The sequence below is a fragment of the Peromyscus eremicus genome, chromosome 1 (assembly GCF_949786415.1).
Source record: "Peromyscus eremicus chromosome 1, PerEre_H2_v1, whole genome shotgun sequence".
Classification (NCBI taxonomy): Eukaryota; Metazoa; Chordata; class Mammalia; order Rodentia; family Cricetidae; genus Peromyscus; species Peromyscus eremicus.
The window spans coordinates 21447836-21460552 of record NC_081416.1 but is presented as its reverse complement, the minus strand read 5'-3'; the positions used below and the strand labels follow the sequence as shown (position 1 = coordinate 21460552).

The following is a 12717-nucleotide window of genomic DNA, read 5'->3' as shown; positions in this document are numbered from 1 at the left end:
CTGTGTGTTCGAGGCCAGCCTGGTCTACAGAGTGAGATCCAGGACAGGCTCCAAAACTACACGGAGAAACCCTGTTTTGAAAAAAACCAAAAAAAAGAAAAAAGAAAAAGAAAAAAAAAAGAAAAAAAAAGAAAGAGAAAAAAAAAGATGTACTCTCAAAATCAGGAATAACCTGATGGGTGCCCGTGAGGAAGATAACTCAGGGATGCCACCCTGGCTGAGGGAGGATCACTGCAAACTCATGTCTCACAAACACTGCTGGAGATTTGCATATGTGACTAAGAAGATCTTAAAAGATAGATAACAAGTGAGCATTATCACCCTACATCTCGTTAGCCTTTTGTTTTCACCCTTGGGACATAATAGCCCCCTTGTTTGGGACCCAGGGATGGTAACTGGCAGTTGGAACCAGCCTTTTGGAGTCAGCTCCATCATCCTTCTGAATACATTAGAAGTATTTCTAAGAGCCAGGTGCTTAGAAACTATGTAAGACTCATGCCAGAACTGGCCTCCCATGCTTACAGGGTCACAAAGCGCAGGGCTACGAAGGACTTTGGGAGTTGTTTAAACCAAAGCACTCATTTTGTGGAGGAGTGCAGATCAGACAAATGTAGGAGACATGGGAAGATGAGGACCTACCTCGGATGGTGTGGAAGGAAAGAACACAGATAGAAATGAAATAAAGAAAGACAGAGGGTGTGGCAGGTGAGTAGGCAGGGAGGGTGAGTCAGAATTAGGGCTGATCATGAAACCATTGACAGAAACAGGGAGGGCCTGTGAGGAAGGGAGGGCGGAAGGGTGCAGGAAAGCTGAATTGATTTTTAAAGAATTTAAGGTGAAAAGCCCAGAAACTGGAAACTCCAATGGAAAATTTTAGGATATGAAGAGAGAAGTGTGTTCTGGAGTCTGTCAGAGAAAATCCCAGGTAAGTCCTTTAGCCAGCAAGGCCTGGACACCGGTGACAGAGCCTTCTGTCCTGAATAGTCTAACTAGCACTTAGATGAGGCCTGAGAAACATGTATGACATGTCTACAATCCATGCAAATCTAAATGCCACCAATTTCAGACTCAATAGAGAAAATGGCCAAAACAGAAAGAAGAAATGAAACTCACAGGAAACACACTGGGGTCAGTATGAAGTCCTCTGTTTATGTCCAGAAAATCAATGCAAGCTACAGAATGAATAAGAATGACCATGATGGCAACATTAACAACTACTATCTTCAAACTCAGTAGTTACGGTATGCCGGGATCCTGATGTCAGGTGCTGCATAGGACAACTTATTTAATTCTCACAATAGCCCTGTGGCATTTGGCACTATTATTATAATCTTTGCCTTACAGGTGAAGAAACTGGGGCCTGGGAAATTAAACTTGCCTAATATCACAAAAACCTTGGCTTGTCTGACCCAAACCAATGCTATATCCTCTAACCATTAAGGTAAAGATTGAGGAAGCATGATTTGACCAGCCTTATGTCAAAGACTTTCTCTACTTATACAAGCAAATAGGTATGTGTTCATGTGTGTTACAGTGAGGAACTTCATTTTCAAGTTAGTTACAGTACCCTGAAAAGAATAGCTGCCTAAGCTCTTTGGGATTGTAGATTCCCAAATGCTCACCTAGTAACATGGTACTTGTGTGGTACAGGGATGTTTGCTGTGGAAGAACTGAGAACCCAGGTCTCAGTCAAGTTTATGATGATGTCACTACCTTATAAAACTCAAAGGGAAATCATGGCTAAGAACCAAGTATGAGATACTGGAAGTCTGGGAACTTCTATTAACAAAGAGATATATACATACACACACACTTGGCCGCCTCACCGGCCTCAGTTCTGGTGCGCTGAAAATCTCTCAGTGTCTACCCCAATGGTGCCTTAGGAGCCTTTCATCCTTCATGTTGAGGATCCTTTCTCCCCCGAGCCCCCAATTCTGCCTGTCCTCTCTTCTTTGGTTCCCTCTGCCTTAGTCTTTTCCTAGTTATCCCTTTTGCCCCCAGCCACTTTCCAGACCAGGCCATGCACCCCTGGGTCCCGGTCACCCCACTGAACCCCTTTCACAAACACTCACTGTATGGTTTTGTTGTGCCCTTGCTGTTTGCTTTGCTTTACTTCAAGCCAATTCCTCTACAGGCTTTGATCGAACTGAGGAAATCTGAGCATCACTCTCCATTTCCATTGCTATCTGCTGCCAAAAAACTCGCTAGGCAACTTTCTGGATTGCTGTTGACCAGTCAGGGAGGGTACACAAAGCAGAGGGAGCGAGCATTTCATCTGCCAACTTCTCACCATGTCATGTATTTACAGAAAACATTTCAGGTGGTGTTTTGAGTTGCTTTGTTTACAGTCTCATTTCTTTGCAAATTTCCACGCGTGGAATTTCCATGTTGACGGTGCACATTCCATTAAAAACAGGCTGATTCTGTGCAGACCATTTAGTAACCAAGTGGGGAAAATGTTGCTTTGCTCTGAGTAGATGAGTGTAGCATGTGATTATCTGAAGTATAATTTTGGTCTTCGAGCCTATAATATAATTACGTAATGCCCATCACCCACTGCATGATTAAAATGGACTTTTCCCCGGGGGTGGGGTGGGGGGGTGGGAGGGGTCATAAAGCGATTAAATTCTATTGCTCTCTTTATTTTGATTCCCATCCGGGTTCCCTGAAGCAGGATCTGAGGCTTTGGACGGCTTTAGATTAGGGACCTTCGGGACCTCTGTTCACACCAGCCCTGACACTGAGACCTTGGCCGTTCCCTGCCACACCTGATCTCTCCCTGCTTTCTCTCCTCTCACTGCTGTGCCTTTAACTCTAAATGCCTGGGTTCCTTAAGTTCCCAGCACCCCAGTATCCATGCCTCTGGCTGCCTCTATCCAATCGGTCCTCCTCACTCTCTGATAGCACTTCTACCCAACTCCACACGGTTAGACCTCTCACTCTCACTTTTCCAGCTGGCCCCACAGGCAGGACCAACTCCCTAGGGCCCTCTCATCCTGTACCTTCCACACTGCAGCCTCTGCTGGGCAGAACTCTGCTCACCAGCGTCTGAGACTGCACTCACATCAGCTTCTGTATTTCCTCCTCAGCATGATGTAACTATTTTCCCCAGTTCTCCATCTATTTTATCTGAGCTGCCGCTCAAAGCCTAACTCTTGAAACATCTTCTTCATGAAAATGTCTCTGCTACTCCAATCCTCTTCTCCACTTTGTGGCCCCTTATTACTTCCACTGTTCCCTCTCTTCCCTGTGAGATGCGAAGTTAAAGACCTAGGGTGCCTGTGGGACCTTCTGACGTCCATCTATGTTAAGGACTCTGTGGCTCTCCTGGGCATGCTCTAGAAATGGCTGACCAGCTGGTGCTGCCGGCCGTCCTAGCCCCCTTGGCGTGCCCCAGTCAGCTTCTTACCACACCCCCAAGAGTAGAAGACCCGTAGGCTGACTGTGAAAGGCTATCCCTCTCTCAACTCCAGGTTCATTTCTCTTCAACTTTGTCTCAAAATCTCTAGTTCTCTAGCTCCTAAGTATGACCCCATGAGAGTCCAAAGATCCAATCTGCAGCTGGAATATAACACACCCCTAAACACTGAAAAGTTCCAGTATCCGAAAGCCATTGGCACCACTCCAGCAAGACAAAAAGATCTTCAAACTCAAAATTTGGGAAGTCATATATTCATGGTCCCTTGACTTATGCCTTAGTCCACTGCTGGTTTATTCTTTCCTAGTATATATTTTTTTAATTTGCTAAAGCTGTTTTTAAAATTATTATTGTTGTTATTATTATGTGCATGTGTGTGTACATGTGTAGTATGTGTGTGGGCATGATGTGTCAGGGCATACATGTGCCATGCAGTGAGTGTGAACTCAGAGGACAGCCTTGTGGAGTTGGCTCTCTTTCTCTCCTTTTATCTGGGTGGTGGGGATGGAACTTAGGTCACCAGGTCGCTCAGCTTGTACAGTAAGCACTTTATCCAATGAGCCAGCTGACGGGCCCTTATGCAGTTTTCAAAATTGATAATTATTGTACTGTCATGAAAGCATTGGAAAGACATATAGTTCCCCCCAATAAACTTACGATGAACACTCACAAAATCAACAAGAGACAATAACCAACGATGACCACAAATGTTCCCCATGCAGTGGGTGCAGACTCTGTTTGGACAAGCCCTTCCTCAGCAGTGTGTCCTATTCAGACTCAGAAAGCTGGCCATTGGTAGCATGTGGGCCACAGAATTTTCTAATCTTCTTGCCTTTCCAGAGCTTCACCTTTGTCCCGTCACTGGCGAAACCCAGCCAGAGTCGGTCCACTTGCTCCTACACATTTCTTAAAAAACCCTGTCTGCTTCCCCTCAGCCATTACTAATCACTTCCTTGGAACTGGCAGAGTATTCTAGAGTGTTAGCGCCTCTGAAAACAGTAGGAACACTAGTGGGGAAGGAACGGGGATAAGGATCAGCAAGGAAGCTTACCTCAGCTTCTGGCTGGCAGGGACAGTTATCTTATTCAGCTTGTCCATTTCTCCTGAGAGGAGGTGTGGGTCGCTGTCCAGGGGGATGTCAGTAGCTCCTGACCTTCCTAGGGAGCAGCATGGTAAGGCTTTGGGCTCAGGGGCTCATGCCACTGGAGCTGACTTCTGAGAGTAACCGCAGGCTGCTGGCAAACACCCCTGCACAGGGGAAGTAAAACTCGCTGGAGCGCATCGTCAAGTTTCATGTTTCTACGAGATCATGTGATCCAGGGAGTCAGCCAGCTTGGCTGCTTACTGTGCGGTTGTGTAAACTTCAGTAGCGAAACCTTATTGGGCATGCAAATCCTTTCCAGCAGCTCTTTTATGACCAGGTTTGTTGCCAGGTTGGAATAAGCTTCTGGCTGGGCACTACTTCCTGTTTGTCCCAAATCTTAGGTAGTCTCTGTTTTCAGCAGATGGCCAGTGTCACCTGCAACTTCCCAGGTACAAGGAAAAGCTGAATAGTCCATTACATCTGGATGGCTCTTGGGGGCTTTCTGCTCATTTGCATGAAGCTATGGATTAGCCTCTTCTGCTGAGAGAACTAAGATGTGAAGTGGACATTCACGGTGCTCCTTCCTCATACATCTGAGTGGCAAGTCATGGCAGTGGTCATTTACTCAGCGAGACGGGGTCTCCTCTTCTCAAGTTGCATTTAAAATGTGATGGGTAATTCTTTGTGCAAGGTCAATGTCACTTAGGGGTAGAGAGATAGGTAACTCCAGGAAGGAGAAATTACCTCCATTATACACTGTGTGGAGTCAGGAGTTGCCTTGCTGAAAGCTTAATGCTTTCAAATAAAACTAGGATACACCTCAAATCAGCTGAGAACAAGCCCAGCAATTTCCCAACACATGACATCAGGCAGATGCTTCCTAACTCCACTCCGTGTCTTCGTCCCCTCCTGACTTTGGACACTGCTCACTTCTTCCTCTCATCAGACCCAAGTGATATGTCAGATGTGGGGGTACCCCAAGGACAGTGATATCCCACACCTGTAGCTGATGACCCCTTCCAGACAGCTCTGCTGCCCTCCTCAAGACCCCCTCCACCCCCACCCACACACACACAATTCCTCTGCCTACCCTGCAGGCTTCCAATTTATCTGTGAGTTAAAAAGCAGAAGGCAGTCTAGGGTCAAGGGTGAGCAGATGAGAGGAGGTGCTCTTTCTTCCTGTTGTACCTGGGCACCCCACCCCTCTCCTGCCTCCTGGTATGTCCTGATCACCTTTGTGAAGGAGGTTATGTTCCTCACATAATCCAAGGCCCCTCACCCTGGGTCTAAAGAATGCACAGGGGACAAAGTAGAGGCTTTCCGTTGTCTCTCCTGTTATAGTCCCAAGGCCTGACTGAAGAGAGGGGGAGGGGGGACCAGACAGAGGAGGGGAGGACAAGGGATGGAGAGCAAGAATGGGTTTCTTCCCTCCTGGGTTCTCTGTTCAAACAGAAATTCCTCTCTCCTCCGGGTGCCTTGACTGTTCACATTCAAGCATTGTACCTGAATTTCCCATTCCTCAGGATGTTCAAGAGCTGACGCTTCAGAGCTGATGAAGGGTGGGGTTCTTCTGCCTGAGAGTAGCTCATCATGAGAAAAATGCCAGAGCTCGCTTCCTGTAGCTGTTGGCTTTCCCTAATCAGGCTGCTCATTTTTCTTAGAGTTTATCCTGAAGGAGATCTAGTTCCCTGCCTCTCCCCTCCCACAGTTCTCAGTGGAAAGAAACATGAGGAAAACATGTATGACGTCATCAAAGGTCAGGAGGGTCTGGCCAGTGGGATGATAACGGCCTCTTGTCCCTTCTGAATTATTGTAAAATGTTCCCCATTGGCCCCCCGACTTTCCTCTCCACCAACTCTGCTCAGCACCTGGCCTGGCAGCTTCTTATTTCCCCAGAGAAAGAGACTGGGGGCAAGGGTTACACTTCTGCTTTTTCTTTTTACAGCAGCTCGTCTTTCTTCTTTTTACTGTGTTAAGTCTGACACGATGAAAACGAGAATCCGCTTTTCCAGGCTGGACGTTTTGCCCCATTTGGTGTGTAGTGTGTGTAGGGTCACAGCCCAACGTTCCAAGCCTGCCACAATGGCCTTACAACTGCCACGCTTGCCCAGATGTGCTGGAAAACGATGATACCCAAACTTAGCTGCTTATTTGTTAATGGAGTGAAACCACACGGCACAGGCCACGATGAGCGTTCAGGCCCAGTCTATGACAGCAGGCACGGAGAAGACTGAATCACTACATTAACATGACAAATGCCCAGTGATAGCCTTTTTAAAAACTGTGATTCATATACATCACTGAGAGAAGTATGAGGCACAATCACTGTGGAGACAGTTTGGTATTATCTGGTAAGTTTGGGGGTGTACATATTTGTGACGGCGCAGGCCACAGGTCTGTAAGACATTTCTGAGTGATGCACTAAGGTCACATGCACGGATGTTCAGTGAAGTGCTACAGCTCCCCTCCTTCAGGGCCTTGTGCATGCTGTACAAGTCCTGCACCACTGAACACTAGCTTGCAGTGGTGTGTCTAACAGGAAAAACAAAAACCAGTTCTGGAAATGGCCCAATTGTCCATCAACAGGAGAAGAATGAATGAACTGTGTCGTATTCACATAAATGAATACTATTTCATGGTGGAAACTGGTGAACTCCAGTGCTACAAATATGGATAAATAGCAAAAAATAATATTTTTTTCTCTTTAAAAATATTTTGTTATTATTTTATGTCTATTAGTGCTGTAGCGGGTAGTCACTCCACCAATGACCTTGGGCTACCTGGCCCGAAAGAGGCGGTGCTTCTTGTCTGCCTATGTGATCTCTTAAAAGGGAAGGAAAGGGGAGGGGGTGAGCTCTCTCTTGGGTGGTGAAGACCGAGTCAGGCAGTGTGAAGCAGCATGTGATCAGTCTCCAGCTTTCCAAGGACTCTGCAACTGGATTTACCATGTCCTGTATTCGTGAATGTATTTCCCCATTTCCTATCCTAATAAATCCCTGATACCCTTTAAACAGACTCTCATGGATTTCGCTACCATTAGTGCTTTGTCTGCATGTATGTCTGTGCACCTAACCTGCATATTTAGTGGGGTGGGGGTGGGGGTGGGGGTGGGGGGACAGAAAGCATTGGATTCCCTGGAACTGCTCTTACAGACTTTGTGAGCCTCCATGTGGGTGTTAGGACTCAAAGCCAGGTCGTCTGGAATAGCAGCTGATTCTCTTAACTACTGAGCCATCTCTCCAGCCCCAGTTTAAAAATAATAATTTATGCAATAAAAACAAACTGAAGAAGTGACTATACAGACCTTCAAGATGGTAAAGGCTCTTGCCACACGACCGACTCCTGAATTTAGTCTCTAGTTCCCACATGGTAGAAAAAGCCAACTCCTGTGAATCGCCTCTGACCTCCACATGTGAGCAGCAAAGCATGTGAGCACACCTATAAGTAAATGTTAACTTTAAAAAAGAAGTTAATGTCTCCTAGAAAGATGGGAAAATGATGTCTGAAGACCACACAGTGGGATATCAGTAGACATTCTAAATGCAGAAGCAGAAACTCTCATGGAGTCCCTCTCCTAGGCAAAGAATTATAGGTGACTAATGACATCTGAGACATGGAAAATTAATCTCTCCTAGAGATGAGCCCCCTACCTGGGCATCCAATACAAAGTAGTCAGTTTTGAAATCACTTACACACAACACAAAAACACAATTGACTGGAAAGGACCAAGCAGATGCCATAATAGGCTCTTCAGTCTTCTCAGAGATCAGGCCTCAATTTCTGTAGCATGAATCTTAAATGGTTCTTACTAATAAAAACAAACCTGGAGCTAGATATTGGGTGAATGCTGGAAGATCAGAGAAGCAGAACAAGCCACAGATTCCTCACCTCGACAGTTCCTCAGCTGATCCTGTTTCCTCAGACTGGAAGCTTCTGTGTCCTCATCCCAATGGCTCTCAGCTGAACTGCTGCTCGAAAGCCTGAAGCTTAACCAGCTAAAAGCTTCTAGTTTCTGGTTTCCACGCCTTATATACCTTTTTGCTTTCTGCCATCACTCCCTGTGATTGAAGGCTCACTTCTTGGGATTAAAGGTGTGTGTCACCATGCCTGGCTGTTTCCAATGTGGCCTTGAACTCACAGAGATCCAGACAAATTTCTGCCTCTGGAATGCTAGGATTAAAGGTGTGTGCTACCACTGCCTATCCTCTATGTTTAATATTGTGGCTGTTCTCTTCTCTGACCCCAGATAAGTTTATTAGCGTGCACAATATTTTGGGGAACACAATACCACCACAAATTTCAGTTTCCTGAGATTGAGCAAGCAGTTTCTGAGAGGGCCATGAACAAAAAGCAATTAATCACTGATGCCCCTGCCAGCAGGGACAGGGAGATAGGACACACCAAGCCTGGGCCACTGAGCCAGCCCCCACAGTCAGTGTGTGCTAGGCCAGCCAGCCTCCACAAAAGCTCAAGGACAAAGCCTGGGACTTGTCCAGGCCTGCCCAAAAATGGATAACTGTAATCCCCAGCTAACTCTAGCCAATTAAAAGTTACTAACATGATTGCCACTTGCATAAACCAATCCTGAGTCTGTTCCTATGTAGTCTGTAGATCCCAAGATCCCCCCTTGCTTTACCCCCTATAAAAACCCTGCCCCATTGCTACTCGGGGTCTCTCCTGCTCTGCTGCTTCGTCAGAAGGAGAGGCCTGAGTTAACCCACAACAATAAAAGGACTCTTTGCTTTTGCATCGGATTTGGTCTCTTGATGGCCTTTGGGGGACTCTGGGTACAACACACAAAAATAACAAAAACAAACTCAGCAAGTTGTATTTATATAATTGTGCATATACATACATATATATACACACATATATATATATATATATATATATATATATATATATATATATTATATATGGAAGCAATAGTCAAAGAAAACGAGGCCATAAATTTGAGAGGAAGACATGAGGAAAATGGAAAGGGTTAGAGGAAGGAACGGGAAGGAGGAAAGGTACAATTATATTTTAATTAAAATATATTAAAAATAAGAGACTAATGTGTGGTTCTATTTATATTAAGGTTAGACTTACCAAATTATACTGAAAACACACACATATATGATAAAATCAATGAAGGGAATAAAGAAAATTCAGGTGAATGATTTCCAGGGAATGGGAGCTGGAGTGAAAGGGCACACAAGACTCCCAGGCAATGGTCCTATTTCTTCTGTGTGTTTGCGGGTGGAGGGTGAGTGTGCACATGGAGACCACGGGGTCCCCAGGCACTGTCCACCTTGTTTTCTGAGCCAAGGTCCCTCACTAAGACACGGAGCTCAGCAATTAGACTTGGCTGGTTGGCCGCCGAGCCCCAGAATTCCTTCTGCCCGTCTGTTTCCCCAGAGCTAGGATAGCAAGTGTGTGCCACCAGAACTCAGGCCCTTGTGCCGCCACAGCAAACATTTTACCAACCGGGCTATTCTCCCGGTCCCCAGGTTCTATTTCTTGAGTAGAGTGATGGATATTAGTATCTATTTTACTGTTATTTAAATCTCACTCATGGGTATTAAGTATTTAACAGGAACAATACAGATCTGGAATTATTGAGGAAAGCTTAAATCAGCTCTGTGAGAGACTGAAGCTCGTGAATGAGAAGACAGACCGTGTGGGAGCTCGGGAGTGAGAACAGACAGCTCCGCTCAGTCTTGATGCATTTTCTTGCCCCTGTGGTAACAACTACAACAAGGTGCCTATTGAGCACTTGCTGTGTTTCCGGGGTCACGTTCACCTTTCATATGAAGAAGTTGATTTTTAGGCTAAATAGCAGGGTTCAAAGTGATGTCCTTTGTCCAGAGAGGAGCTGGGACTCAGTCCAAGCCTATTTACAGTCTAAACTGCCCATCAAAAGAAAGGGCTGTCCCATCATGAGATAGATCTGTGATGCAGATGGAAGGCTCTGTCCTAGCATCAGCTTAACCGCAGACTTGAGAGCCATCACCGAGTTCCCCCGACCTTACTTACCCTTAAAGATAGGAGAAGGATTTCAAGGAGAGCCCAGACATCTGAACATTGGTGAGGCATCTAAAAACTAGCTCGCCCCTGTGGGACACCGCTGTAGTCTCCAGGAGAGACGTCTCTGGTTCTCCTTTTTTCCAGACATCTTCTCAAGGAAAGGCTAGGAAGGACCCCAAGTTGGGAGCCCAAGTCCTCAGGGGGCCTGGCATGGCAGCTGCAGGGGCCTGGCATGGCAGCTGTCGTTCTGCCAATCTGCTTGGGGCACTTGTCCTCGGACTGCACTTTCTTGCTGGGGCCAGTTCAGGCAAACAGGCAATGTGTGGTGTTGGCACCGTAGGGTCTGGGTCTGGGCAGAACCATGACCGCATTAAGGTCACTGTCCCTCCTCTTTTGTGATGTGACGTCTGCTCCCCAGGAAGGAGAGAATTACTGCTGAAGGCTACTGCATTTCTCTGGCCCTCAGCCCCCAAACCATTCACTCACTTTTCCTTTCCCATCAGCCCCTGTTTTGGGGTGGGAACAGGAGGTTTATCCCAAAGCAACAGCAGCCCTGCCTGCATTCTGACACAGGCAGGTTCCTGTGGCAGGAACTTGCTCCTGGTCAGCCATGCCTCTGGCCTTCGCAGCATCCCAGGCAAGGGCATAATAGCTGAGGAAGGTGAGGGGGCAGCTAAGGGGCCTGGGTGAGAGAGTGGAGGCCAATACTGGGAAAGGACAGGGAGGGCAGAGACAGAAAAGAAAGGGTGACAGCTGGTGGCCTGCTCACTTCTGCTGTGGTGGGAAAGGAAAGAAGGAAGAAAGAAGAAAGGGGACAATGTGTGTGGCTTGAGCAGAAGACTAAGGCCCCTCGAAGCTCATGCCTCACTCTCTATAGTCAAATCGGCCTCTATTTTATCTCCTCAGAAAACTCAACATTCTGTCTTTCAGACTGACCTAGAGTGTAGCATCTAATCAGTTAAGAGAAAGACCCAGATGAAAATATCCTGTATTCATTGCATCGGTCCAGGATCATGCTGGAAAGAACATTCTAGAAGCCTGACATCAGGCTGGAGAACTTCTAGACTCTGTGCTATATTTATCTCCTCCCTTGCCTTCAGCACTCGGCTGCTCTGTCAAGTCTCTGGTAACACAGTTCTGCCTTGGCCTGCTTTCCCTCCAGCCCGAGCAGCCACCGGATTTTAGACCAATTCCTTGCTGCTTCCTATAGCTACCTTCACACGCACACTCTGGCTACCAGCAGCAGACCCGTCTTTAGGCCTTCACAGGTGTTTCTGTTCTTCTAGAACCAAGTGCACATGCCTTTCCCACCCCTCTGTGATGGTCTCCATGATGACCCATGTTATGCCTCACAACTGGCCAGCAAGTGACCATCTCTTTAATAAAAATGCTCATCAAATACCACACACCTTGGTCCTCATCAGTCCTGTATTCCAGCCACTACCTCAGACTAGCAAACTAGAAACAGAGTGGGATGCAGATACTTTGGAGTCCCAGGCAAGCCAAGTGGCTCCCAGGAGTCAGCCAGATAGCAGGTAACAGTGGGTATGCAGACTTCTCTCTGAAAGATGTGGGGAGCTGAGATAAGAGTAATGGCCTCTAAGAGCTGAGGCTCTATCTCCCAGGAGAGGACGTCAGCAGCAGACACTGCAGCTCTTGATTAGCATTCTGTTACTTTATCTAATGGGACCCTAACCGTCTTTCCAAGCCATCCACCTGGATTCAGATGGCCTCCAACTAATCTGGGCATGTTTGTGTGTGTCTGTAATGTCTGCACATGGGAGGTGGGTGCAGGACGGTCACAACTTGGGAGCTAGCTTGGGTTGCATAGAAAGACACGGTCTCAGAAAAGAAAAAGGAATTTCCAAGTAGAAACTGGCTAGCAGGTAAGAAGACTTTTCATGTCATGGTTCCATTTAGAGAGCAGGGTGAGCCAAAGCCATCAAGATGCCATTCTCTCTCTGATTTCAACTGTGTGTGTGTGTGTGTGTGTGTGTGTGTGTGTGTGTGTGTGTGTGTACTGGCAGTGTTGTGACTTTTTGTTGTTGTTGTTGTTTAGATTCATATTATCATTTTTACTCTTTTTTCTTTTTTATTAAGAATTTTTTTATTCACTTTACATATCAATTACAGACCCCCCTCTCCCCTCCTCCTGCCCCTCCAGCTTTCCCCCACAACCCCCCCATTCCCTCCTACAAGAAGGTAA

The 12717-nt window shown here is 46.6% G+C and overlaps 1 protein-coding gene across 2 annotated transcripts in view; it reads right to left on the bottom strand.

The window, feature by feature from the left end:
* The window catches only part of Blnk (B cell linker), a 72754-nt gene extending 68034 nt beyond the window's left edge, over positions 1 to 4720 (bottom strand). The window contains exon 1 of one of the 2 annotated variants that reach the window (XM_059258203.1): positions 4470 to 4720. Coding sequence is in view for 1 of the 2 variants with exons in the window: in XM_059258195.1 (XP_059114178.1) it covers positions 4470 to 4516 (47 nt within the window). In the remaining variant the exon portion in view is untranslated. The remainder of the gene's footprint in view (positions 1 to 4469) is intronic. The other variant, XM_059258195.1, reaches the window with a different exon arrangement.
* Positions 4721 to 12717: the final 7997 nt, after the last annotated feature.